General features: G+C 39.8%; 1 protein-coding gene across 3 annotated transcripts in view; it reads left to right on the forward strand.

Moving 5' to 3' along the window:
- Positions 1–345: 345 nt before the first annotated feature.
- Positions 346–26,957, forward strand: part of LOC136879116 (thioredoxin domain-containing protein 9) — a 96,436-nt gene continuing 69,824 nt past the window's right edge. The window contains exons 1-2 of one of the 3 annotated variants that reach the window (XM_067152865.1): positions 346–488; positions 769–991. In XM_067152865.1, the coding sequence (XP_067008966.1) occupies positions 815–991 (177 nt within the window). In that variant the 5' untranslated portion in view covers positions 346–488; positions 769–814. Of the gene's footprint in view, positions 697–768; positions 992–26,957 lie in introns of all 3 variants that reach the window. The other 2 variants (XM_067152879.1, XM_067152871.1) reach the window with 2 other exon arrangements.

Below are 26,957 nucleotides of genomic sequence, written 5' to 3' on the forward strand. Positions count from 1 at the left end.
TTTATGTCAGCAGTGAGGATAAAAGCACTAAGCGGAGGAAGCTGCCATCGCTCCACAATAATTTAGCTTGTGAGTACTGTTCTTAAAGTGTTTTGTTTATATTCATGTAAAATGTGTATTTCTAACTTCAGTGGATGCATTTACTGATGTGTGTGTTTCTTAGTACCATTTTACGAAGAGTATGCATTTATCATAATCATCGTGTTGGTCTAAATATAGTAAATATGGGTGAACTCATTCAAAATCGGACACGCCCCCTTTTCTCTCGGCCTCCGCTTGACAGATAGATACAGCGTTGCCAAGCGTACCAAACGGCATTAACTGTAGATGGCTCTGGTATTATAGTAAATAACAATCTGTCTAGCGTATTATAAGCGAAGTGTGTTGGCAACACTGGTCATAGCGTTATAAGCGGAGTCCAATAGATTTTCCAGAAGCAGAAGAATTTCCAAATTTGGCAATGTATAACTGGTGTCTGTCAAACTGAGGTTAGCCATATGGACATGTTTTTTGTTTGAGGTTTGCCATTAGCGTGTGGTGAATGCTAGTATTAATTTTATTCTAGAAAGCGTGATTCCATTTTTCTTCTCCGTCGTACTTCACAATTGTGCCGTTTCGGTATTAATGCTTATAGGTTTCCTTTTTTTTTTCTTTTCTTGTTGTGCAACACATTAGTACCTCTTGCAGATTTTGCTTGTGAGCATCATTGTTAAAAGTATATTGCATTTAATATTGTCTCTGTGTATTCACTATTATTTTCACTTCCAGAATTATTTGGAGAACGAACTAGACGTCCGCCTATTTCCTAATAAAGATGGATCTACAGCACAGCATTCAGACCGAAGTTTTAAAAGCAGCGCAAGTTGTAGAGCAGCAAATAGATGCAGAATTGCAGAAGTATGACAACTTGGATGATTTGGATAAACTTAGACAGCAGAGACTCAAAGAATTGAAAAATCAAGCAAAACAGCAGCAAGAATGGCTTTCTTTGGTAAGTTATTAACTGTAGTAGGGCCCTATGTTACTTGCAGAAGTCAAATGTCATCAGGGGCCTATTCCACAAAAGTATGGTCTTGTACATTACAAGTTACTAGTGTGGGTTCTTGTAATGTATGGAGTTGTACATTTCTGTTCCACAAAAGATTGATAGTCTCTTGTATATTACCAGTGAATTGTTACAAGTTTTACAAGTGACGACATATCAATAAACATACTACGTCATAGCATGAATCAGCTGTTTATCTTCGTATTCCATTCGTTGAATTAGGTTATGCTTGCCTCATTTATCGTAATATCGTATTTTACTGTAACTTATGCAGCAAAGATTGAAAGAACTAATATTCCTGTGAATTTTTTAATGCTACGATGTTATTTTTCAGTTTATTTCTTTGATGATAGGACATTACTCCGTTATTATCACCCATTCTGTTCTTCCGCGATCCTCGCGTATGTTGTACGAGAGTCTAACATACCTACCTTGGTCCAAGGATCATGTAAGGTCTTAGACCTTTGTCTGTCATTAGGAATCAGATGCCGCTAATAACGATATTCGGCCGCCAAACTTAATTGTTACGAAATTGCAAACTCTGCATGAATTGTTAAAATGATGTCAAGAGAAACAAAGTTATTCATTTTGAAGGAAATAGAAGGTAGGAAAGATATTCGTTTCGGTGGATTCAGCGAGAGTCTGAAAAAACAAGACAAAATAAATGGTTGGATGGAAATATTTGACTTGGGAAAAGCTCATGGAGCTTTTGAGGGGAAAAGTTGGACGTATGTAAGAGATATTCTGCTCATTAATGATTCCAGGAATGTCCTTCTTGGAATATGTTTTTTTCAGTATTTTCAGGCCAACAAACAATTTGAGGAAATTTTATATCATTTATTGCAGCTACTACAGACCGAAGATTTTGCCATCCCAAGCATATCTGCAGTACCATGGTACTGACCACCATTTCCTAGCCAATGTAATGTTGTTAGTAAATATTGTTTAGCAGAGAGAGATTTATTTCTGTTCGTAGGATATTTTAAGCTATGGCCAATATCTATCAAAAGTTCTTCCACTTGTATTGTGCTTAACCTAAAACGTTCATTGTATTCAAATAGTGTTAAACTGGAAGTTTATTCTTTCCCTGTACAGACGATAGTTTTCATTTTCATCACCATCACTATCACTACTGCTAGACCACATATTTATCAAAATGTATCCAAAATAAGCTTATTTAAATAGCACTAGTACATTTATATATTATTGTCCTTTCACTGGTAGAGAATTCTTCTCAATTCGCTAGTAAGTTACAAGTACTAGTACTTTTGTGGAACATGCCTATAAAAATTCACTAGTAATTTGTAAGTATGGAGTAGTAAATTACAACTGTAGAAAATTCTTTTGTGGAACAGAAACTCTGGTATTTGTACAAGTTACTAGAGAATTTACTTGTAATGTACAAGACCATACTTTTGTGGAACAGGCCCCAGTCGGCACTGATTTGCAGTTAGGGCAGTCGCCTAGGTGGCGGATTCCCTATTTGTTGTTTACCTAGTCTTAAATAATTGGGAAGAATTCCGCAATTTATTGAACGTCATTCTCCTTTTGTAATTTATTCTAGTTCCTAACTTCTCTTTCTATGGACGAATATTTGCCCGAATTTGTCCTCTTGAATTCGAACTTTATCTTCATTTTGTGGGTATTGTATAAAGAGATGCCTTGGTATTGTATTTATTTGGCCTACTTGATCCATGTATCGTAGCTGATTTAGTGTTCTCTACTATTATGCTACCTTGCTACGCAAAATCTAGAGAAGGATCTCTCTGGGGGCAAAACGTTTACGATAGTGGATGTCTTTGAGGCACTGTGTAGCACTTTGTCACTTGCCCTAACCAAGGGTGAATTTAATTTAACACATCTGAATGAAGTGTAATCATATACTGAATGCAAATCACTAAACTCTTCCAAGAACTTAATCAGACCAATGACAAAAAAATTAATGCACACGCCTAATAAACAGCTCAATGGTAATACAGTGCATTAATATTATATGCATATATGCAAATAAAGTCTAACCCCCTTATACTCAACTGGGATAAGTTTCCTAAATACAGGGTAGTCGAAAACGACGTGAACAGTGTGTGTGTGTGTGTGTGTGTGTGTGTGTGTTAGAGGGTTGGTCATACTGATAAATAATTTGAAAATCTAATTCGATATCTCGCGCTGTTGTCATTTTATAAGCTGCTGAAGTTAGCCAATCAGATCGCTTCGCAGGTGAATTCAAATTACGTAGCTTTGCGCGGCGGTGTTGCTAAATCTGCATGTGACAAGACCGGCTTGAGTCATGACGAGAAATCAGCTTCAAACACAAACACACCGTTGGTTTCAGCCGCTGACACCGTAGCGTACCGGTACTTGCTATGGTGCGATACTGTCAGCTAAGAGGTCTGTATTCATATCCTTCCCCAGGCGAAGTTCCATTCTCCGACTGGTGTGCTCATGCTGATCTTAAACCACGCACAGATTTCGAAACACCGCCGCACAAAGCCCATTTAATCAAAATTATGACTTTTATATAGTTGTGCATGTGCTTCATATTAAATAATATCTAGTACAATAGCAATTTCAGCAAGAGTAGGCCTACTTTTAATGTTTCCAAATATTGTTACAGCAAAGATAAATAATACTGCAGGCATTTTAAAATATGACCTACAGGATAAAACTCTTCTTCGATAACAGGCACCGATTTAATGGTGTTCCCATGAAAGGTAAATACAGGGTGCTTGGAAATAACGTGAACTGGGTATATGAACGTTAAGAGGATTGATCATACTGATAAATCATTTGAAAAATATAATTTGGTATCTCGCACCATTGTCATTTTATCAGCTACTTAAGTTAGCCAATCAGATCACTTTGCGGGCGGGTGAATTCTGTTTATGCAGTCCTTTTGGAGGGTAATGAGTGCACATCCCACCATGTATTTGGCATCTGCAGGCTTTGTTAGGTTTATGGTAGGCAGCTGTTATGCAGATTTTTCCATGGAAGCTGTGCACAGCAAATTTTGTGAAAATGTACTGCGTGATGAAATTGGGTCCTTTTCATTCCTCAGTCTTCATCGTGTCAGTGTCGTATATTTCTGGGTTGACTTGCATTGCGTTCTGCTTCTCTCCTCCGATAGGATTGTGGTTACTAACGTGTTTCGTAGTCCATCACTGTTCAATCAATATCATCAATCAGTCAGTCACTACTGACCTGCATTTAGGGCAGTCGCCCAGGTGGCAGATACCCTATCTGTTGTTTTCCTAACCTTTTCTTAAATGATTGCAAAGAAATTGGAATTTTATTGAACATCTCTCGTGGTAAGTTATTCCATTCCCTAACTCCCCTTCCTATAAACGAATATTTGTCCCAATTTGTCCTCTTGAATTCCAACTTTATCTTTTCTACTTTTAAAGACACTACTCAAACTTATTCTTCTACTGATGTCATTCCACGCCATCTCTCCACTGACAGCTCGGAACATACCACTTCCACATTACAATTCTCATTTTGGTCCATATTGAAATATACTGACCAGCATCATAACAGTCAAAGGGGTAAGTGAATATACACACAACTGATCAACATAATATTCGAAGGCACAATACACCACACATTCCTCAGTAGTAGGCCTAAAGTCAACACGCATGCTCTAATCTACATAAAACCTGAGCGTTCCCTTTTGACTGTGTATATAAGAAGCCGCAGTCACAACTTCAAGCTAAGATATATACGGCTACACACAGTCGAGAACCCTTCCTCGCTTCTACAACGAACTTTAAGAAGACTGTTGATTCATCTTAACATACAAGATTAACAACCTTAACAACTTCAACAGTCTAACAGCTTTACATTCTAACTTTACCTACACTAGGAGTGATCTACATTTCTACATCATTATCTAAAGATTAAGCTTTTCATGTACTTTAACATTTTACGCCCTCAACTATTAAGGGACGCCTTTAACCAAGTTCCATTTAATGCACCAAAAAAGTACTCATATAGAGCTTATAACATGCAACTTGATATTACAGTTTTAACCATGGACATTCTTAAGTCATAAATAAGGACTGTTTTTAAAGTTTAAAAAAAATTTATTGTAAGAGTGTTGTAGCAAGAGTCATCCTACTCTTTCATCTTTTAGACGTATTTTATTACGTAAATGTTAAACAAGTACCAAAAACAAGTATCCTCAACTTTATGATATTTACTTTTCTCTTCAAAACTTTGATTAAGAACAATCAGGATCCTGATTTTTATCCTACAGGTATGAGTTTAAGGCTGATGATGCCCATGTAACGGGCGAAACGTCCCTGTATTTGATATGACAAAATTAATTCTTAATCACAAGAACTCACTTTGTATTGAATAGCTGGAAATTAATAAACACAAAATTCTTTGTCTTAACATATCACTTAGTCAATGAGCTCATCTCCTTTCTCCGAAGTCTTTCCAGCCCAAACTTTGCAACATATTTGTAACGCTACTCTTTTGTCGGAAATCACCCAGAACAAATCGAGCTGCTTTTCTTTAGATTTTTTCCAGTTCTTGAATCAAGTAATCCTGGTGAGGGTCCCATGCACTGGAACCATACTCTAGTTGGGATCTTACCAGAGACTTATATGCCCTCTCCTTTACATCCTTACTACAACCCCTAAATATCCTCATAACCATGTGCAGAGATCAATCAATACTGATCTGCATTTAGGGCAGTCGCCCAGGTGGCAGATTCCATATCTGTTGTTTTCCTAGCTGTTTCTTAAATGATTTCAATTGGAATTTTATTGAACATCTCCCTTGGCAAGTTATTCCAATCCCTAACTCCCCTTCCTATAAATGAATATTTGCCCTAATTTGTCCTCTTGAATTCCAACTTTACTTTCATATTGTGATCTTTCCTACTTTTAAGGATTTATTTGTCTACTAATGTCATTCCACGCGATCTCTCCGCTGACAGCTGGGAACATACCACTTACATGTAACTATTCTCATGTTTAGACCCGTATTGTATTGAATAGATGGAATAAAAAAAATATTAAAAAAAATTTGTATGCAAATTAAAACATACCAGTTAGTCAAGCAGCTCGTCTTCTTTCTTCCAGTTCTTCCCAGCCCAAACTTTGCAACCTTTTTTTAATGCTACTCTTTTGTCGGATATCACCCAGAAAAAATCGAGCTGCTTACCTTTGGATTTTACCAGTTCTTGAATCAAGTAATCCTGGTGAGGGTCCCATACACTGGAACCATACTCTAGTTGGGGGTCTTACCAGAGATGTATATGCCCCCTCCTTTACATCCTTACTACAACCCCTAAATACCCTCATAACCATGTGTAGAGATCTGTATCCATATTTACAATCCCATTTATGTGATTACCCCAATGAAGATCTTATATTAACCCCTAGATACTTACAGTGATCCCCAAAAGGAACTTTCACCCCATCAACGCAGTAATTAAAACTGAGAGGACTTTTCCTATTTGTGAAACTCACAACCTGACTTTTAACCCTGGTTATCATCATACCATTGACTGCTGTCCATCTCACAACATTATCGAGGTGATGTTGCAGTTGCTGACAGTCTTGTAACTTATTTATTACTCTATACAGAATAACATCATCCACAAAAAGACTTACCTTTGATTCCACTTTTTTACTCATGTCATTTATATATTTAAGAAAACGTAAAGGTCCAATAATACTGCCTTGAGGAATTCCCCTCTTAATTATTACAGGGTCAGATAAAGCTTTGCCTATGGTAATTCCCTGAGGTCTGTTTTCTAGAAATATAGCAACCCATTCAGACATTCTTTTGTCTAGCCCAATTGCACTCATTTTTGCCAGTGATCTCTCATGATCCACCCTATCAAATGCTTTAGACAGGTCAGTTGTGGTACAGTCCATTTGACCTCCTGAATCCAAGATATCTGCTATATCTTGCTGGAATCCTACAAGTTTGGCTTCATGCCATTACATGGAACTCATGTCAATGCTTCCCTCGTGAACGGTTGCCTCCAGGATGCGAAACGCAACAAAAAGGATTGTTGCGTCACTTTTTTAGATGTCACAAAAGCATTTGACTCTATTGGACATGTACATATCAAACGATCTCTTCGACAATCTGAAATTCCTCCTAACTTATGTAGATTAATTGAAGCATTTCTTACAAAGAACAATGTTCAAGTGGAAGCTGATCATAAGAAATCAAAACCCATCGAAATTAAGTGTGGCGTAGCTCAAGGGTTCCCTATCTCACCACTACTGTTCAATTTAGCAATCATTACTGTACTACAAAATCTCACTGACCATGACATGTCCCAACGTTATGGCTATATTTTATCTGATGATCTACCGCCGTTATCCTCAGTTGCTTTCGCAGATGACCTAGTCATACTCAGCAAAACCGAAAATGATGCTATTACCTTGTTAAATTTGGCTGAAAGCAGCTTTGCAGAAATTGGTTTACATATCCATCCTCTTAAAAGCAAATCTATAATCCTGAAGAAATAAAAATTAACTGAAGGAAACGTCACTACAGTCGAAGGATTAATAATCCCATCGATAAAAACAAACAATGAATGAATCAAGTATTTAGGAGTTGACTTCAACAATGAAATCTCTTTTGACAGACGTAAACTAATAAGAGCAATAACTTCCGATTTAAATAATCTGGTGAAAACAAAACTTCTAAAACCAGAGCAAACGATCAAGATTATTAACGAGTTTGTTTGGCCGGGTTTGATCTATCCTCTACAATGTGCCCCTCTGACACAACTATCAAACACTTTTCTTAAAGATCTGGACAAAATTATAAGTTGTTCTGTAAAAGAAATAATGATGCTGCCTGATGATACTCCAAATTCGATGCTGTATAGTGCCAGAAAGGTCAGAGGGATGGGAATAATTTGCACAGAATGGGAAGCTAATATACAGCATTATAATATTTGTAATTGCTTACTCCATGTTCAGGGCGTTCACCTACCGTACGTAAGGAAGTTACCTGAAGAACAAGATATGGCACTCCACAGACTTGACATAAAAAAAGAAAGTCTCCGCCCAAAGACTGACGGAAGAAAACTATGTGAAATTATGAGAAATCGATCCTTTCAGTCGTGGTGCCAGATACCACATAAAGGAAAAGTAGTAGCGTTATATTCAGACTGCCCGAAAGCAAACTCCTGGATGACTCATAAATCACCTCTGTCCTCTTCTGAATATATAAATGCAGTGAAGATGACGTGCAACCTCACCGCAGTCAGGTCGGTTCCCGGTAGGTCATTCAGCACAACCCGTTGCCGCCAAAATGGCTGCAACAAGACAGAAACCCTTGGACATGTGCTGGGATTCTGCCGGAGCACGGGGCACAACCACCGCCACCACCGTGTAAGATCATCGATCACTCAAGGCTTGGGATAGCGTGGATGGGAGGTGCACAAGGAGGTTCACTGCGTCTCTACCGATGACTCTAATCGGAGGGCGGACATCGTAGCCATCAACAGAGAGGACATTAAGGCGATGGTCTTAGATCCCACCATTCGCTTTGAAAGGGACCTGGATCAGGCTCGGGATGTGGACCTAGAAAAGCAAGCTATTTATGTTCCATGCTTACCTTACCTTTCATCTAAGTATAAAATACCTATCGATCGGTGGATTGTCAGAGGGCTGCTATTGGGAGCAGAAGGCGCCCTCTCTAGTCGGACATCGAACTTCCTACAAAACTTGAAAGTTCCATTCTGCGAAGAAAAAATAGTAATACAGATACTGAGGGATTCTCTGCAAATCATTCACTTCCATCTGTACCTGAGAACGTGATTGACATTCCTCCCCTACTAACCCTGGGGAAAAAAAGAAGATAACAGCTTCAACGATAAAATTGATATCTTTAAAGTCCATTGAAATTGAAACTGTATTCCGGATCCAAATGGTCACCCTCATTGGAGGACGGATGATTTATTTCTTTAATAAATCTCTTTCTCCAATAATTCTGAATCCGTGTCAGCGTTACCCTTTCCTGGTCCCTACACTCCAAAGTTGCTTATTATCTTTAGAAATGAGCCTTACACATAGAATTTTATGTTTCTCATCTTTAACTTTTTTGTAGCTTACAAATTCTTCTTTCACCAGAATAATACTCCCCTTCCCACCATTCCTATCCTATTTCTACGATACCCACTCCAGCTCCGTGAGAAAATTTCTGCATCCATTATATCATTTCTCAGCCACAATTCAACTCCTATTACAATATCTGTTAAATGTATACCTATTAAATTATTTAATTCTAGTCCGGCTCCATGGCTAAATGTTTAGCGTGCTGGCCTTTGGTCACGGGGGTCCCGGGTTTGATTCCCGACAGGATCAGGAATTTTAACTTTAATTGGTTAATTTCGCTGGCACGAGGGCTGAGTGTATGTGTAGTCTTCATCATCATTTCATCCTCATCACGACGCGCAGGTTGCTACGGGTGTCAAATCAAAAGACCTGCATCTGGCGAGCCGAACTTGTCCTCGGACACTCCCGGCACTAAAAGCCGTATGCAATTTCATTTTTTAATTAATTCTATTTCTTTCTTTACAATACTTCTACAGTTCAACACTAATATTTTGATGTCATCCCTAATTGACTTCCAGATCTCTGTACCCTTATCACCGCTCCCTAGACAATCCTGTTTCCCTGAATGTACCTCCCTATTACCCCTCCAAAGAAATTTCCTAACTTATATGTACCACTGCGGTTTAAGTGAAGGCCATCTGAGTGCAGATCCCTATCTCCTTCCCATCCATTAAGATCTAGAAATTTCACTCCCAGTTTCCCAAATACCCACTCCATAGTCTCATTTAAAACCCCAATCACCCTCCAGTCAGTATCCCTCCTACACAGTATTCCACTGATAACAATCTCCGCTTCCTTATACATCTCCCGTGCTGCATTTACCAGATCCTACACATCCTCAACTATGTTGGTACTTATACCAGCTTGTCTTACGTTATTGGTACCAACGTGAAACACTACCACCTTCTCCTTCCCCTCCTCCTTCTCTTCTACTTTTCTCAACATCTGCCTCAACCTAATTCCTGGATAACACTCTACCCTGGTTCCCTTTCCTTCACACACTTTCCCCACATGTCTAACGATGGAATTCCCCATGACCCGAGCCTCAACCCTACCCAACTCATTTGATTCCGTCCCCTCCTGGTCAGCCCTATCTTTCCTGATAGCTGCAGAGGCTACTTCCTCCTCCCTTTTTCTCCCTCCCATGACCCTGTTCCACCTGTCTTTTCCTATCTACATTTCTCTTTCCTACTTTTTCCCTTACCGAGCTCGATAGCTGTAGTCGCTTCAGTGCGGCCAGTATCCAGTATTCGGGAGATAGTAGGTTCGAACCCCACTGTCGGCAGCCCTGAAAATGGTTTTCCGTGGTTTCCCATTTTCACACCAGGCAAATGCTGGGGCTGTACCTTAAGGCCACGGCCGCTTTCTTCCCACTCCTAGCCCTTCCCTGTCCCATCGTCGCCATAAGACCTATCTGTGTCGGTGCGACGTTAAGCAACTAGCAACTTTTTCCCTTCCTCTTACTTCCACACATCTCAGCAATCTGTACCCTTTATTTACAATCATATTTATGTGATAGCCCCAATGAAGATCTTTCCTTATATTAACACCTAGGTACTTAGAATGATCCTCAAAAGGAACTTTCACCCCATCTACGCAGTAATTAAAACTGACAGGACTTTTCCTATTTGTGAAACTCGCAACCTGGCTTTTAACCCCGTTTATCATCATACCACCTACTGTCCATCTAATAACATTATTGAGGTCATTTTGCACTTGTTCATAATCTTGTAACTTATTACTCTGTACAGAATAAAATCATCTGCAAAAAAAAGCCTTATATCTGATTCCACTTCTTTACACATATCATTGATATATGCCGGGCTGAGTGGCTCAGACGGTTGAGGCGCTGGTCTTCTGACCCTAACTTGGCAGGTTCGATCCTGGCTCAGTCCGGTGATATTTGAAGGTGCTCAAATATGCCAGCCTCGTGTCGGTAGATTTACTGGCACGTAAAAGAACTCCTGCGGGACAAAATTCCGGCACCTCGGCGTCTCCGAAAATCGTAAAAGTAGTTAGTGGGACGTAAAGCAATTAGCATTATTATTATTATCATTGATATATATATTGCACTCATTTTTGCCAGTGGTCTCCCATGATCTACCCTATCAAATGCCTTAGATAGGTCAATTGCAATACAGCCCATTTGACCTCCTGAATCCAGGATATCTGCTATATCTTATGGAATCCTACAAGTTGAGTTTCAGTGGAACTATTCATGAACTGAGACTGAAAGGTAAACCATACTTACATAATTTAAATACTCAATTTATTCATAACAGAGAAATTAGCCCTCTTCCCCAAACATATATTCTTTCCTGACTGTCCGTGTTTGAACAGTGCAGTCAATCTTCATAGGGATTTTGTGCTGTGAAATACAGTAGTGATTTGTTCTATTGTTCTGCCGTCTGGAGTGTATACATACACCTGTATTTAGCATCTGTATAAACCCAATTGGTTCATATGTCTACCAGATCATAGCTCGCTGCGATGTCTTTAATCCTCTTTTAAGCCTTCGTTGCCTTAACGAGCTTCCAGCCAGTGATATTCCTTCTCACCACAGACATTGGTTATGTCCCTGTGGGAGATCGAATTGCAGGCCACCCCTCTTCCAACTAAGCTGATAAAAGGAACTACAAAGGTGTGGAAGACTTAACTTTGGGCTACTCGGACAGAAGCAGTGACATTGTTGTCGGGATCGACCCTGGTGTAGCAACACAGTCCTACTTAGCCCTACTTACTGAAGGGAGGAGCGTCCCCCGTATGTACTAACGGTAGTCGTCTTACTGTGGTACACATCGTTTGGAGTGTGTGGACCTGGCTGATCTGCGCCGTAGTTTGTCTCAAATTTCAGAGTATCATCTCCCTCATCTTGAGATGATTAACAGTCAGCAGACCCAGTCTTCTGTTTTATGAGGCGTAGTGGCCTGTTTTATCGTGTATAAAAGTGAGCTTTTTTTTTTTTTTTTAAATTATTAGTTTATTATTAACTATGTTTTATTCTGTTGACCCTGTTTTTGTTATTTTTTTTGTATTTTAATGTGCTTTTTAAGTTCAAAGCAATGCCTTATTCTATCATATCTATCATATCATTTTATAATTATGCATTGTAAATTACATCCACTAATTATTTCTATATTCATAATCATTTTTCATCATTTGTTTTAAATTCTAGTCGGTGTATACCTTTTAAAATTTTAATTATATTATTTAGTTTCACCTCGTACCATTAGGGGCCGATGACCTAGATCAGGGGTTTCCAATTTGTAAGAGCTCAAGGGCCATTTTGGAAACCTTAGTCATGTTCGCGGGCCGCACTTGAATAGGGCAATTTTTGTAAAATTCTGCAAATAGTACAGAAGCACCATTATGAAATAATGATCGTTATGATCATTTTAATTGCTTAAAACATAATTTTAAAATTGCATAAAAGAGTGAAATTTGGAGCCAGGCTGAGTGGCAGAGATGGTTGAGGCACTGGCCTTCTGACCCCAGCTTGGCAGATTCGATTCTGGCTCAGTCCGGTGGTATTTGAAGATGCTCAAATTCGTCAGACTCGTGTTGGTATATTTACTGGCACGTAAAAAAACTCCTGTGGGACAAAATTTTGACACCTCGGCGTCTCCGAAAACCATAAAAAATAGTCAGTGGGACGCAAAAATATTATTACTTGAAATTTGTATTCTAAATGTTTCAAAAATATGTTGAGAACAAGTGAATTCTTGAAAAGATGAACTAGTATTAAAGAATAATCAGTTCTGATTTGGGTCTATAAGGTGTATAAAAATTAATGTTTCTGAACAAGCTAATAAATATTTTTGTGACTTTTCTTCACATTATATCTTAGTGATCTCGCGGGCCGCAAAAATGGCTTCGCGGGCCGCTGCGGCCCGCGGCCTGCCATTTGGAAACCCCTGACCTAGATGTTTGCCCCTTTAAACAGTCATCATCATCATCAGGCCTCGTAGGGCTTGGTTCTAGGTTTGCTGTGGTTCATGCTGGGAATGAAAAAGGGTTCGTTAATGGTGCCAAGTTAACATTTCTGTGCCAAACTATCTCCGCAAATGCACCGAACAATTGTTGCCCAATGTTTCTGAAAGATCTGTCCAAGTAGTAGACAATGCGGGCTGTCACAGTCAGAAAAGCAAACAATTCTTACCTATAACTTCACAGAGAAAAGACCAGATTATAGACTGACTCACTTGAGGGGATTCGTTTTCAAAATTATATGTTGAAACGGGAGCTTCCTTTTATTGTACCTCAAAACAGACGGGTATGACAGAAACATCACTGACGAGATGGCTAATTCAGCAGGAAAACGTTCTCTGCTTGCCACGACACCAATGCAAATTTAATCCTATCGAAATGGTATGGGTAAAAGTGAAGAACTATATAAACGAATGACATCCCATCCAAAAAAGAAGAGATGAGAAATGTAATTTTGTCTGTGTACCAACATGTGACAATATAAAATTTGGCAAACTACGTGGACCACGCGAAGAGAATTGCAAGCAATTTCTGTAGAGCAGAAGAGTTTCAAGATGACGAGGAAAAATTGACATAAATGTGTTGTATGGCTGGGGATCATCTGAAAATTTGCATTACGGAAATTGCCGTGATGGAAGTGTAACTCTGACAACCATGCAGAATATACTGTAATACAATTAATATTATTGATATGGCATGATGGTGGGTAGTTGTGTGGCGGTGAAGCTCCCTCAGATTGTATAATTTCAGTGTGTTATACCTTGTTTATGAAGCTAGAAAGGTATGTACATCTAACAATTAGCATTTTAATATCAGATTGATAAATACGTGTGCGTCAAAACTCTGAAAGTACAGTAAAATTTCAAATAAAGTGAGTACGATGTAGATGAGATATAAACAAATAGAAGTGAATACATTGTTACCAATGACTTCTTCAAAAACAATGACTCCTTCAAACTAAGAGCCCATTCGCTGTTGAACTGTCGATCCACTGTTGGCAGTGGTAAAGAAGTAGGGGACTGGAAATAATAATGATATTGCATTGAAAATTACTCACATGTGTTTAGGACTCCATTTTGAATATTATTAGGTCCCGAAATATAGCATTATTAGTGATTTTGTGCGTAATATTGGTAATAATTGCACACAAGAAGTAGGAGGATATATTTATGATGGCCATCTTTGTTTCCAGAGATGTTATAGTATAGACTGGTTACTTTGACTTTACAACAAAGCAAGGAAATTCAGATAGGTGAGAAGCATGGAAGTTACAACATAAAGCATGGATGTTACAACTCCTCTAATTTAGTAGCTGTAATTTATCTTTGCAAATTCAGGCCAACCTCTGTCATAAGGGGATCACACTCCTTTCAAAGGGCTGTTAACTATCGCCGCGGCGCATACTGCCCGCACGGCAAAAAAAAAAAAAAATTTAGTAGCTGTAACATATCTTTGCAAAATCCAGGCCAAGCTCTGTCATGAGAACAGTGGCCCCCTTCAGGGGCCACACTCCCTTCGAGAGGCTCTGAACTATCGCCGCGGCGCATACTGCCCGCACGGCAAGAAAAAAAGTATAATTTAGTGGCTCTAACCTATCTTTGCAAAATCCAGGCCAAGCTCTGTCATGAGAACAGTGGCCCCCTTCGGGGGCCACACTCTCCCTTCGAGAGGCTCCAAACTATCGCCGCGGTGCATACTGCCCGCACGGCAAGAAAAAAGTATATTTTAGTGGCTCTAACCACAGTCTAGCTCGAGCGGTCGAGGAGAGAGGTTGCGTAGCGAAGTGCGTGCTGTAAACATGGTCGGCATTGAACAGTACCGGGCCGCTATTGGGAAATGGCAGGCAAGGCAGAAGAAGGAGGCCAGGAGTGGATTGGTGACGGACGGATTGAAAATGAGTGAAGCGGTGCTGGTGGTGACAGTGATAGCAGTGTTACTGGTTATTGGGGGGGTGGAAGTAAACCCAGGCCCAAATACCAGTGGAAAATATAGTACGGAAGATTTGGCCGCACTCAGGGTGGTTGTAAGTGAAGTTATGCAGGAGAAGTGTCAATGGGATAAGGTGCAGGAAATAAAGGACATGATGGAGGAGCAGAGAAGGGAGATAGGGAACATGAAGAAATGGCTTGAAACGAAGACAGAGGAATCGAGCAGGAGAGTGGTCAATAACGAGAAAGAAATCGAGTTATTGAGAGGGGAAGTGAAACATCTGAAAGAGGAGGTGATGAAGATGAAGAAAGAAGCGGAGGGGTACAGGCAGGAGAGATTGAAAAAAGCCATATTTTATATGGAATTGAGGAAGGGGCGAGAGAGAGCAAGATTGAGCTGATATTTAAGGTGGTGGAAGCTTTACGTGATGTTATGAAGATAAACTTTAGTGAGGTAGACATTGATGATGTAGAGAGAGTTGGTAAAATCAAAGGTCGGAGGCCAATTAGGGTTAAATTGTTCTCAACCTTAATGGCAGATTCTGTGTTAAGGAACAGCAAGAATTTACAAGGGCGGAAAATAGGGGTGAAAGGAGACATGGGAAGAGAAGGAAGTGAAAACGCGAAGATCTTGAATAGGCACCTATGGAGAGCGAGGAACCAGGGGCTAAAGGCCCGAATAAGAGGTCTGAGGTTGGAGGTGACAAACGGGCGATGGGTCAGAGTTCATTCAGTGACTAAGCTAAAGGAAATGGACGAAAACGAGAGGGTTGAGAGTGGTGAGAGGACAAGGCAAGATGGGAAGAAGAAAGAAGAAAAGAAGAGGAGGAGGGACGTGGCAGGAGAGCAGGGCATCTCGGAAGAGAATGGGCAGTGCAGCCGGGAGACAGAAGACCAAGATAGTGAAGTGGACGGTGAGAGTGGGCCGCAAGAAACTGGGAGAGGAGAGTGTAGAGGTGCAGTGAGCAAGAAAGGACAAAGGGAGGTGGATTCAGAAGTCCAAAATAGTGAGGGGGTGAGTGGGGGTGAGCAGCAAGAAGGGGTGAGTATAGGGTGCAGTGGTGTAGTGAACAACAAAGGTCAAGAGGAGACAGATCGACAAGAAGGTAAAAAAATTATGAGTAAAGTCAGGAGTAAGAGCTTAAAAGACATATGGGGAAAAGTACGTAAAGGGATGGAGGATACAGAGGGAGAGAGGTCGATAAATACTAGAAGTAAGAATAGAGGGGGAGACCTAGAAGGGAGGGAGGGAAAGTTATAACAATATTGGAAGATAGGATGTGTGAATATTGAAGGAGTAAGGAGCAAATTAGGAAACAAGAAAGTTAGAGAAGTAATTGAAAGTTTCGATGTTGTGGCACTCTTGGAGACGTGGTTGGAAACAGGGAGGGAGATTGCATGGAAGGGGTTTGAGATAAAATATAAATATAGAAGAAAAGAGAGGAATAAGGGACGAGCACCAGGAGGGATGATAGTTCTAATTAGGGAAGAAATTAGTGAAAGAGTAGAGGATATAGAGACCGATATGATGGAAACCATATGGCTGAGATTGAATTTGGGAGGGAGAGAGGGATGGAGGAAGAAAATAAATTTAGCTTTTGTTTACTGCCACCCTAGTAATTCAGAATATGCAAATAAATATTTTTTTGAAGAGTTATTGGTGGATATTGGTAGGATAAGGGGAATGTATCCAGGGGAGGAGGATATGTTGTTATTTGGGGATTGGAACGCGAGAATAGGAGAACAGAGCCCAGTTTATAGTAGGGAGGATGGAATGTGTTTGTTAGAAAGCAGAAGGAGTGAGGACAAAATTACAAATAGTTATGGAGAGAAGCTCCTAGAGATGTGTGCTGTGGGAAACTTGTATATTCTGAATGGGTGGATAGAGGGTGACAGGACGGGGAAATTGACATATGTTACGGAGAAAGGGGGTAGTGTGATAGATATGGTTTTGAGCTCGGAAGGGATGATTGAGGAAGTTGTAAGTATGGAAATAGGAGATTGGATTGAGTCACACCATTTCCCGGTGAGGGTTATGCTGAAAAGAGAGGAAGAGAAGTGTACAATGAAGGAAAATGAGACAAAGGATAAACGAGGGAGGGGTTATAATAAGTATAAATGGACAGAGAAGGTGGGCCGGGATTGGAATAGGGTAGTAAAGGAGGAGCTACATCTTTTGAAATATGGGTGGGAAGGGGCGTTAGAAGAGAATAATACTGATAAAGCCTTGGAATTGTTGCTACATCCAATAAAGATGATAGCGCAGAAGGTGAAAGCTAGAAAAGGAAATAAGAAAGAGGGAGAAGAATGGTTTAATAGGGAGTGTGAAGGATGGCGGAGGAAGGTGATGGACGCGTTAGGAGAATATAGAAGGAAAGGTGGGAGCCAAGAAAGGGAGTTTTTCTGTAGATTGAGGAAGGAGTATAAAAAGAAAATCTCTGAGACAAAAAAGACGTGGTTAGAGGAACAAATGGAAGCCATAAATAATGACTGCAAGACTAACAATTTTGAGAGAGTCTGGGATAAGATTAATAGAATTATTAAGGGTGGAAGGAATATGGAGAGAACGAGTATTGAGGAAGTGCAATGGGTCAGGCACTTCGATGAATTACTAGGAAAAAAGGGGGGTGATAGATGGAGAGGTTCGGGAGAAGAAGTAATTTGGAGGAATAGGGGAGTGGCAATTTATGACTTGGATAAAGAAATCACAAGAGAGGAAATCCGGGGAGTGATAAGCAGAGCCAGAGCGAAGTCGGCCGGGGGGTGTAATGGTATAAATAATAAGTTTTGGAAGGAAATTAGTAAAAATGAGATAATGATAGAGGGCATGGTGAAACTATTCAATAGGATATTCGAGGGAGGAAATTACCCTAGGGAATGGGAAACAGGAATTATATGCCCTATATACAAGGGAAAGGGTAGTAGGAACAATGTGAACAGTTATAGGGGTATATCTCTGTTGGATTCTTTGAGTAAAATATATACTGGGGTGCTAGCGAACAGAATAAGCGGGTGGGCGGAAGAAAATGAAATTTTGACAGATTACCAAGGGGGATTTAGGAAAAAGAAAAGAACAGTGGATAATATAATGATAGTAAAGACTATTTTAGAAAAGTATAAGAATATGGCTAGAAGTACGGTTTATGTAGCAGCAATAGATTTTGAGAAAGCTTTTGATAAGGTAAATAGAGAGGCCCTACTAGAGAAATTAGGAAGGTTAGGGATTTCGGAGAAGATGTTGAGGGCAGTGGAAGGAATATATAGGGACGTCAGGTTTTGTGTAAAATTGGGAGAAGGGAGAATGAGTGGACCATTAGAGTCCAAGGTGGGTTTAAAACAAGGATGCAAGTTATCGCCCATACTGTTTATTTTATTTATCAACGATATTTTAGAGGGGTTTGGGGCAAAAAATTGGGCTGTACCAGTAATTAATGGTTTGGAAGTGCCAGGACTGATATTTGCGGATGATGTGTTATTGATGACGTTAACTTCAGGGGCGATGAATAGGGCCTTAGAGTCAGTGATGCTATTTGCGAGGAAATGGGGATTGAAAATTAATGGAAATAAGTCTAAAATATTGGTAGTACAGGTGAACAAAAGAAGAAAGATAGAAGGGAATTGGGTAATTCAGGGAGAAAGATTGGAACAGGTAAGGAAGCTGGAATATCTAGGAGTTATTTTTAATGATAAAGGAACTTGGAGTGACCAGATCAAAAGAGTGAAATATAGAGGATTGGCAGCCTTAGCCTCAGTCAGAAATTTGCTACTCAAGTACCCGGGGATCAGTTACAAAACACTGAGACTCGTGTTCAGGTCGGCAATCGTGGGGAGGGTATTATACGGAGCAGAAGTTTGGGGGCTGGATGAGAAAAGAGAGGAACTAAGAAGGATTGTTAGTAGTTTTGCCAAGTTAGTGATGGGCTTACCGAGGTGTACAGCAAATGTAGGGGCGGAATTAATGTGTGGGGAGGATTTGGAATCAGAGGGTGTGAAAAGAATAGTTAGATATGGATGAATTTAAAAAGACAGGAAGGTGGGAGAGTTTTACAGGCAGCATATGTACAGCAATTTAAGAGCATGTATAAGGGTGGATGGTTAGAAAAAATAAAGGGATATTTGGAGAGGATAGGATTAAGACACCTGTGGGGGGAGGTTTGGTCAAAGACAGAAGTGAGAGGGATGAATATACTGGAAAGGAGAATTAGAGATATCCATAGGCAGAAATTATTGGGGGAAAGCAGACTAAGAAATTCGCTGACTGTTTTGACGAAAATAGAGGAGATAGCAGGGTTGAATATTAGATACGTCGATAGGTCAAAACGATATGGGATGATGTGGTGGCTTTTAGGTCTGCCAAGGAATAAAGGCTGGTTACAGGGCAGGGATAAGACAAGGTGTGTACTTTGTGGAGATGTGAATGATGAGTTTCACTTGCTAAGAGACTGTGAGGTAACGAGGGGGTTAAGACATGGATTATTGAGTGCCGAGCATCGGGAAATACTGGGGAGAGGGGATGAGAACGCAATACTGAGATGGATTATTAAACAATGGGAAAAAGGGGGTGAATTGAACAGGTATTTTTGTGCGACAAAAAAGGCCTGCGAGAGTAAAATGAAGGAGAGTGAGTTAGAGGGTGGGCAGGGGAATAGGGGGGTGGAATAGTTATCTGTATAAGGGAAGGGGATAGTATGTTAAAATTCTAATGGATTAGGGAATATAGGGACTGAGTACTTAGTTAGGCGGAGTTGGGTAAGAGGACAGGATTGCATGGTCTGTTTGTTTTATGATATGTTAGTAATTGTTATTCATTGTAATTTTATTAGGTTATGATGGTAATTATTTGTGAAGGCTGAAATGTGGTAATGGTGAAGTGGTATATTTATTGTTGATATGTGGAGTTGGAGGAGTTTTGGATAGTTGCTTTACGTCGCACCGACACAGATAGGTCTTATGGCGACGATGGGACAGGGAAGGGCTAGGAGTGGGAAGGAAGCGGCCGTGGCCTTAATTAAGGTACAGCTCCAGCATTTGCCTGGTGTGAAAATGGGAAACCACGGAAAACCATTTTCAGGGCTGCCGACAGTGGGGTTCGAACCTACTATCTCCCGAATACTGGATACTGGCCGCACTTAAGCGACTGCAGCTATCGAGCTCGGTGAGTTGGAGGAGTGGTGGTATAAATATGGTAATGGAGAAGTGGTATAGGATGAAGAAATATGTTGGAAAGGTGTTGGTATATGCGTGACTGGTATTGGTTATTCATTGTAATTTCATTAGGTTATGATGGTAAATAATTTGTGAAGGCTGAGATGTGGTAATGGTGAAGTGATATATTTATTGTGATATTTGGAGTTGGAGGAGTGGTGGTAAATGTGGTGTTGGAAAAGTGTTATATCGTTGGAATGTAGTGTGAGAGAGGTGGTATATAATGTGGAGTTGGTGCTGTATTGCTGAAATGTGGTGGGGGAAGTATTGAAGGTTTAGTATTTAGGTGATGTATGGTTTGGTACTGAGATGGTTTATTTATGGTTGACTTCGTGGGAGTTGGGAGGTGGTATTATTGTATTGGTGTCTGGTATAAGTATTTAATTTCTGGAGCTGGATAGAGGTGAGTTTATTGTTATTTTGTAAATTTTGGTTTGTTTGTATGGAGAGGAGGAAGAAATATGATGTTGGAGAGGTGTTGGTATGTGTTGTATTGCTGAGATATGGTGTCGGAAGCATTGGAGGCTTAGTATGTATGATTAGGTGATGTATGGTATGGTATTGAGATGGTTTATTTACGGCCGAATTCGTGGAAGTTGGGAGGGGGTATTATTGTATTGGTGTCTGGTATGAGTATTGAATTTTTGGAGCTGGAGAGAGGTGATTTTATTACAATTTTGTAAATTGTGGTTTGTTTGTATGGAGAGGAGGAAGGAGTATGATGTTGGAGAGGTGTTGGTATAGGCGTGATTGGTATTTGTTATGCATGGTCGAAATTTTTGGGAGATGGAGAGGTAATTTTATTATGGAGTGTTATGGCGGAGTGAAATGATATGAAGCAATGTTAACGCTGATTGGTAAAAGCTGTGGTATGATGGATTGGAATGCAATGACGGAATATTGTTGTTATTATTTAGACTTGTACTTTAGAATTTAGACTTAGTGGCTCTAACCTATCTTTGCAAAATCCAGGCCAAGCTCTGTCATGACCATTGAACTGTAGGTAATACTGGAACGCTGACTGTATAGGAGCGAAGTGCAGCTTCCGGCGCGACTAGCTGTACGGCTGACTGACGTATACGTACATGCGACGAGGCACAGGTATCTTAGCGAATTTTGAACATTTAGGCGGAATGTCTCTTGCAAATTTCACCTCATTTGCAGTGAAATATATCTTACAGAAGATTAATAGCAATTTGAAGCTGAAAATGGCTAGGAATATTGGGGAAAATGAATATATATTCTAGGCCTGATTATTCTCAAACATTTTTCTTTAAGAGATCACAATACAGTAAATACGTATATCTACACTAAAAAAGTACCAAACCCCTGGCGCAACAGCCTTGAAGAGCCAGCGCCTACCAAGCGGCCGCTGCTCAGTCCTAAGACCTGCAGATTATGAGGTGTCGTGGGGTCAGCATGACGAATCCTCTCGGCTGTTATTCTTGGCTTTCGAGACCGACACGTACACTAAAAGGCAATAAAATAGACACCATACATACAAAATTATAGCCTAGTGATTTGAGACGGGAAATATCTGCGAATGTTGGTCAATTGAAAATACATTGTAATCAGTTTTTGAACCAAATTTATTATCAGGACAAAGGCAGCATGCGTATGCGTGTATATATTCATACACAATACACAACTTCATATTGGGATATGGGCCTACACTTAATAAACAAAATATAACTTATACACTTTAGAAAATAATCAACCACTATTGATCTCCATTTAGGGCACCCACCCAGGTGGTAGATTCCCTATCAGTTGTTTCTTTAGTCTTTTCTGAAATGATTCCAAAGAAGTTGAAAATATATCGAACATATCCTATTTTTAGAAGCCAATCTACCCTACTCAAAGCTATAACCCATTTCTTTATATTTCCGGACGTTTGTACGGAAATCTACTATTGTTGTTGTTTGTTTGTCCAAAGCTTGTCCCGTTTGCCTAGGGGTCGGGTATGAGGTGAGATGAATCTGTCGTGGCGGGTTTTTATGACTGGATGCCCTTCCTGACGTCAACCTCATCAGAGGAGTTAATGACATGAAACGAATGACGTGATATATGATAGTAGGGAGAGGGTGAAACCTGGTGCCGGCACATAGCCTACTCCTGTCGAATAGCACCAAGGGGTCTGCTCAAGGCCGACGGACGAATCACCATCAACAGCGTCCTATGCCCTCACTCCATCTGAGCACTGCGGAGAGGTTTGGAATTTAATCGAGGCTTTTGGCACTTAATCTAGTGATTCGAAATTGTATACCACCACCTCCTCTACCCTGCCGGCCAACATTCTGATGGTGACAATTTTTTCGACCAACGGGACTCGAACCGGCTAACCTCGGTGTCAGACCGTTTAGACTTCAGCCCCTTAACGACCATGGCCACCAGGTGGGCGCCCACGGAAATCTGCAATTGAAGTTAAAAATTCTATAACAATATAATTCTGACTATAACCTATAAAACGTAACGTACGACATTAAATATGCCAAAATATCATGTATGATATCTCCATAAGCATAGAATATTTAATGACAAGAGCCAAACCGGAAGAAAATAGTAATTATCATTTTAAAATACCATATTTATTGCTTTGTAGTGAGATAGTGCTTAGACTGCTTACTTGTGTAAACAAAGCTTTTGTGAGTTCACATCTGTTTTCTTCTGCTGCCTGTTAGTGTAACCGTATGCTACACATGAAATAAGAATCTTGATTAAATCACAAATTAGACGTACGGTCAGATATTACCAAAAGAGTCCTTCAAACACAACACATCAGCTAACTTCCAGGCTCTGTATCTTGTCAACTTTGCCGTACACGAGGGGGCGTGACTATCCAAGGAACAGGAAGCAGTTTTCTCCGAGAGCTACCACTGCAGTCAGCATTCCAGTATTACCTATAGTTCAATGGTCATGACAATAACATATTTGCATTGTAACTTCCATGCTTTATGTTGCAACATCCATGCTTTCTATTGTAACATCCATGCTTTCTATTGTAACATCCATGCTTTCTATTGTAACATCCATGCTTTCTATTGTAACTTCCATGCTACCATGCTTTCCAGTCTATTCCATAACATCTCTGGAAACAAACAAAGATGGCTATCATGAACACATCTTTATACTTAATATGTGCAATTATTACCAATATTACCGACAAAATCACTAAGAATGCCACATTTCGGGACCTAATAATATTCACTAGCATGTCAGGGTTGGCACCATAGTAAATGTGCTGATTTAACAGAACTGGGCGTGGCCGTAATAGAATCAGAGGGGCGGTTGTGAAAGTGGAAGACATGGTAGATGGTAGACAGTGGTGATAAAGCGCATGCACCATCTGTTAGTGATATCTACTAACTACTGACTGTGTAAAGTGCCGAATGTTAAAACAGAGATGGAAAGTGTAAAGTTTCAACTAGATAACATGAAAATAAAGAACATGGAAACTGAAGGGAAACTGGGCAAGAGTTGAGAATTAACTCACGAGAAACTTGACAATGCCACAAAGCTAATTAAGCTACAATCAAAAGAAATAGCACTGTGCTTGGAAAACATTTGACAAACTGAAAGAGGAGAACCTGCAACTTAAAGTGCAGCTTAACGATGTGACATTGCAGCTTGACGGTGTAGACCAGTATGGTAGAAAGAATTCCATCGAAATTCGTGGAATTCCTGAAACGAAAGCAGAAGACACACTTCAGTTAGTGAAGGTGTTAGGTTGAGCATAAGACATTGAAATGAACAATGAAATGATCGACACCTGCCACAGATTAACCCTTTCGCATCATATGGCGCGCAATGTTTTGGCGCATGAATCAAATGAGCTCAGTTCGCAATGACGCAGTACCCTGCTTATCTTATATTAGATTCTCTTTGCAATATAATTTCTAACAATGCGCACTGTAGGGAACTGTATTTCTATGTGAGACTGGAATTGTTGAATAACAGTTTTTCATTGGTATTCATTATGCAGTAGAACCGATTTTGTGGTAATGTCGACGAGAGATTGGAAGCCCTTGTAGACATTGTTTCAGATGGCGATTATGGAATAATGACATTTTGGAATATGAATCAGAGTTCAAGGATAGTGATAATTACTGAAGTGAGGGAAAGTGCCGAACATAGTTCTTCGAAAAGCGCACGGCCGGTGACACAAAAAAGACGGTAGTGATAGGAAATTAGAGAAGAAAGAAGATAATCGTGATATATATCAATTCTATGGATAATGTGGTGTTCCAGAAATACTTGCAAAAAAAAATGTATAGTCTGCCCACCATCTGAAAGTGTGATATTTTTAGAGTACACGGATCTGCTCTTTTTGAAATTATTTCAAATGAAACATTTGTACCACAGCCAGCATTCACTCAACGAATGAAGAATGAGTAAGTCATAAACTTCAGTGGCACAAATGCAAAATTTGAGTTATCTGCATTAGTTTTTATTTTATGCATGTTTTTGTGTGGCAGGTATGCTCAAACTCTGGGCGGGCAAATTCAGTCTGATTCCACAGTCAACAATGTGGCCATTTATCGAGACTTGAATGGGTTAAAGAAACAGCCCAATCAGTCTTTAGTGAGAATCATTGTGAAGTTTGTTTGGAGAACAGATTAAGATTAAGAAAACTTCATTCAGAGACGCAAAGTGAAGAGGAATCTGAGCATTCCAGTTTGGCTTTCCATGTAATGGAATACTTATGATAGGATAATCTAAACCAGAACATAACTCCTTATCGTAAGAAGATTCTTGGGCATGTGCGCAGATTGAAAAATAAAAACTATGCATTTTTTTGAGCGTATTCTTCAGGCAATATGAAGCTTTGCAAGCGGGAAGAGGACTAGAACATAACATAAAAACAGTAAGAGAACTGAAATTACTTATCTTTCAGACTCATTAGGGATTCTAATATAATTTTTATCAGAATGTGAGAGGACTCGATACCAAACTAAATGAATTTTACATAAATAGTACCGAATCAGAACATGATATATTGTTAATTTCCGAGACATGGTTAAGTAGCGACATCAGCAATAGTGAACTCTTAGAAACCAGGTAAAATGCGAAGGAATGGGTACCAACAGGAGAGGAGGGATATTTATTGCTGTCAATCAGGAGATGTCACAACTAGATTTAAAAATAAAGATAATGAGACAGTATGTATTAAAATAGTGTTATATCATCATACATATTGCCTTGTATCTTCACCTTCCCGTGATCTAGAAACATACTTACCGGGCTAGTTGGCCGTGCCATTAGAGGTGCGCGGCTGTGAGCTTGCATCCGGAAGATAGTGGGCTCGAATCCCACTGTTGGAAGCCCTGAAGATGGTTTTCTGTGGTTTCCCATTTTCACACCAGGCAAATGCTGGGGCTACGGCTGCTTCCTTCCCACTCATAGGTCTTTCCTATTCCATCATCGCCATAAGACCTATCTGCGTCAGTGCAATATAAAGCCCAGCGACGTGGAAAGTCGGGGGAAGTCAGGGAATTACAAAATTGTAAGTCAGAGAAGTCTTTTAAAAATTGGCATGTGTCAGAAAAAGTCAGGGAAATTGACTCAAATTTGTCAGGTAATTCATACTAATGACAAACTGCAACTTGTGAATCCTTTGAAGTGAGGAAAAGTGATCAGTTGATGAGGTAAGTTGAATTTTATTTTTAAAAATTAAAATTGTACATGTTTCAGCCTATGGCAGCGTTAAAACAAGATGAGTTTGTTGAAATGCTAAACTGTGTGGGCGGCTCTGGCCCTACCAAGCTGTACAAGTACAATTTTATCCCAACAAGGTATCTTGACATTTCAGGGATAAATGTATTTGAGATTTTTTGTGTACAATTCACATGCTTTTCTTCTGTTTCAGATTATTCCTTTGAATTAGATAAGATGGCAAGGAAAACAACTTTTAATTATCAGTGGCTTGATTCAACCCTTAATCCAGCGTTTATAGATTGGCTCATTGATGTACTGGACATTAAATTTGAAGCCCACTGTAATGTGTGCAGAAAGAAGTTTAAACTCGGCAATATTCATTCACATAGAACTGGACCAAAACACACTCGGCTTCAGAATATTAAATCAAGACAGCCACCATTGTCACAATTTTTTGTCAAACCTAGTGCTAGTTCAAAAGATTTAAGAAGTGTAGCTACTAGTTCAACAGAAACAAAAAGTGTAGACATTGTGCATGGATCTCTTGATAATGCCACTGTCAAACCGTGTGTTAACACAAACAGTAAAGACTGAGGCAGGGATAGCAAGTGGAAAGTTGGTACACTGTGCTACTTCTTATTTTAATCAAGATGGAGTAGCCAAAGCAGAAATTTTATGGGCATTAAAAGTTGTTGGTGGTAAATACAAGAGGAGTCCATGTGCAGATATACGTGATATATTTAAACTTATGTTCCCAGATAGTGCAATTGCATCAAAATCCACCTTTGGTGAAAGTAAGTGAATAAGTGATATCAACACTCATAAAGTGGTTTCTAGATATTGGAACAATATTTTTCTGGGTCGTGCTACAGCTCAAGATCTGCTGCAGAAATTTGATCATGGACTGCGACCTCTTCAAAGAAAAAACTTGTTGCAGGTCTCAATGGATGGGCCTAATGTAAACTTGAGCCTTCTCAGGAAGCTTGAATTTGAAATGGAGGCATAAAATCCTGATGGGAAAAAGTTATTGAACCTGGGAGTGTG

This window comes from Anabrus simplex, chromosome 1, assembly GCF_040414725.1.
Source record: "Anabrus simplex isolate iqAnaSimp1 chromosome 1, ASM4041472v1, whole genome shotgun sequence".
In the NCBI taxonomy this organism is placed as follows: Eukaryota; Metazoa; Arthropoda; class Insecta; order Orthoptera; family Tettigoniidae; genus Anabrus; species Anabrus simplex.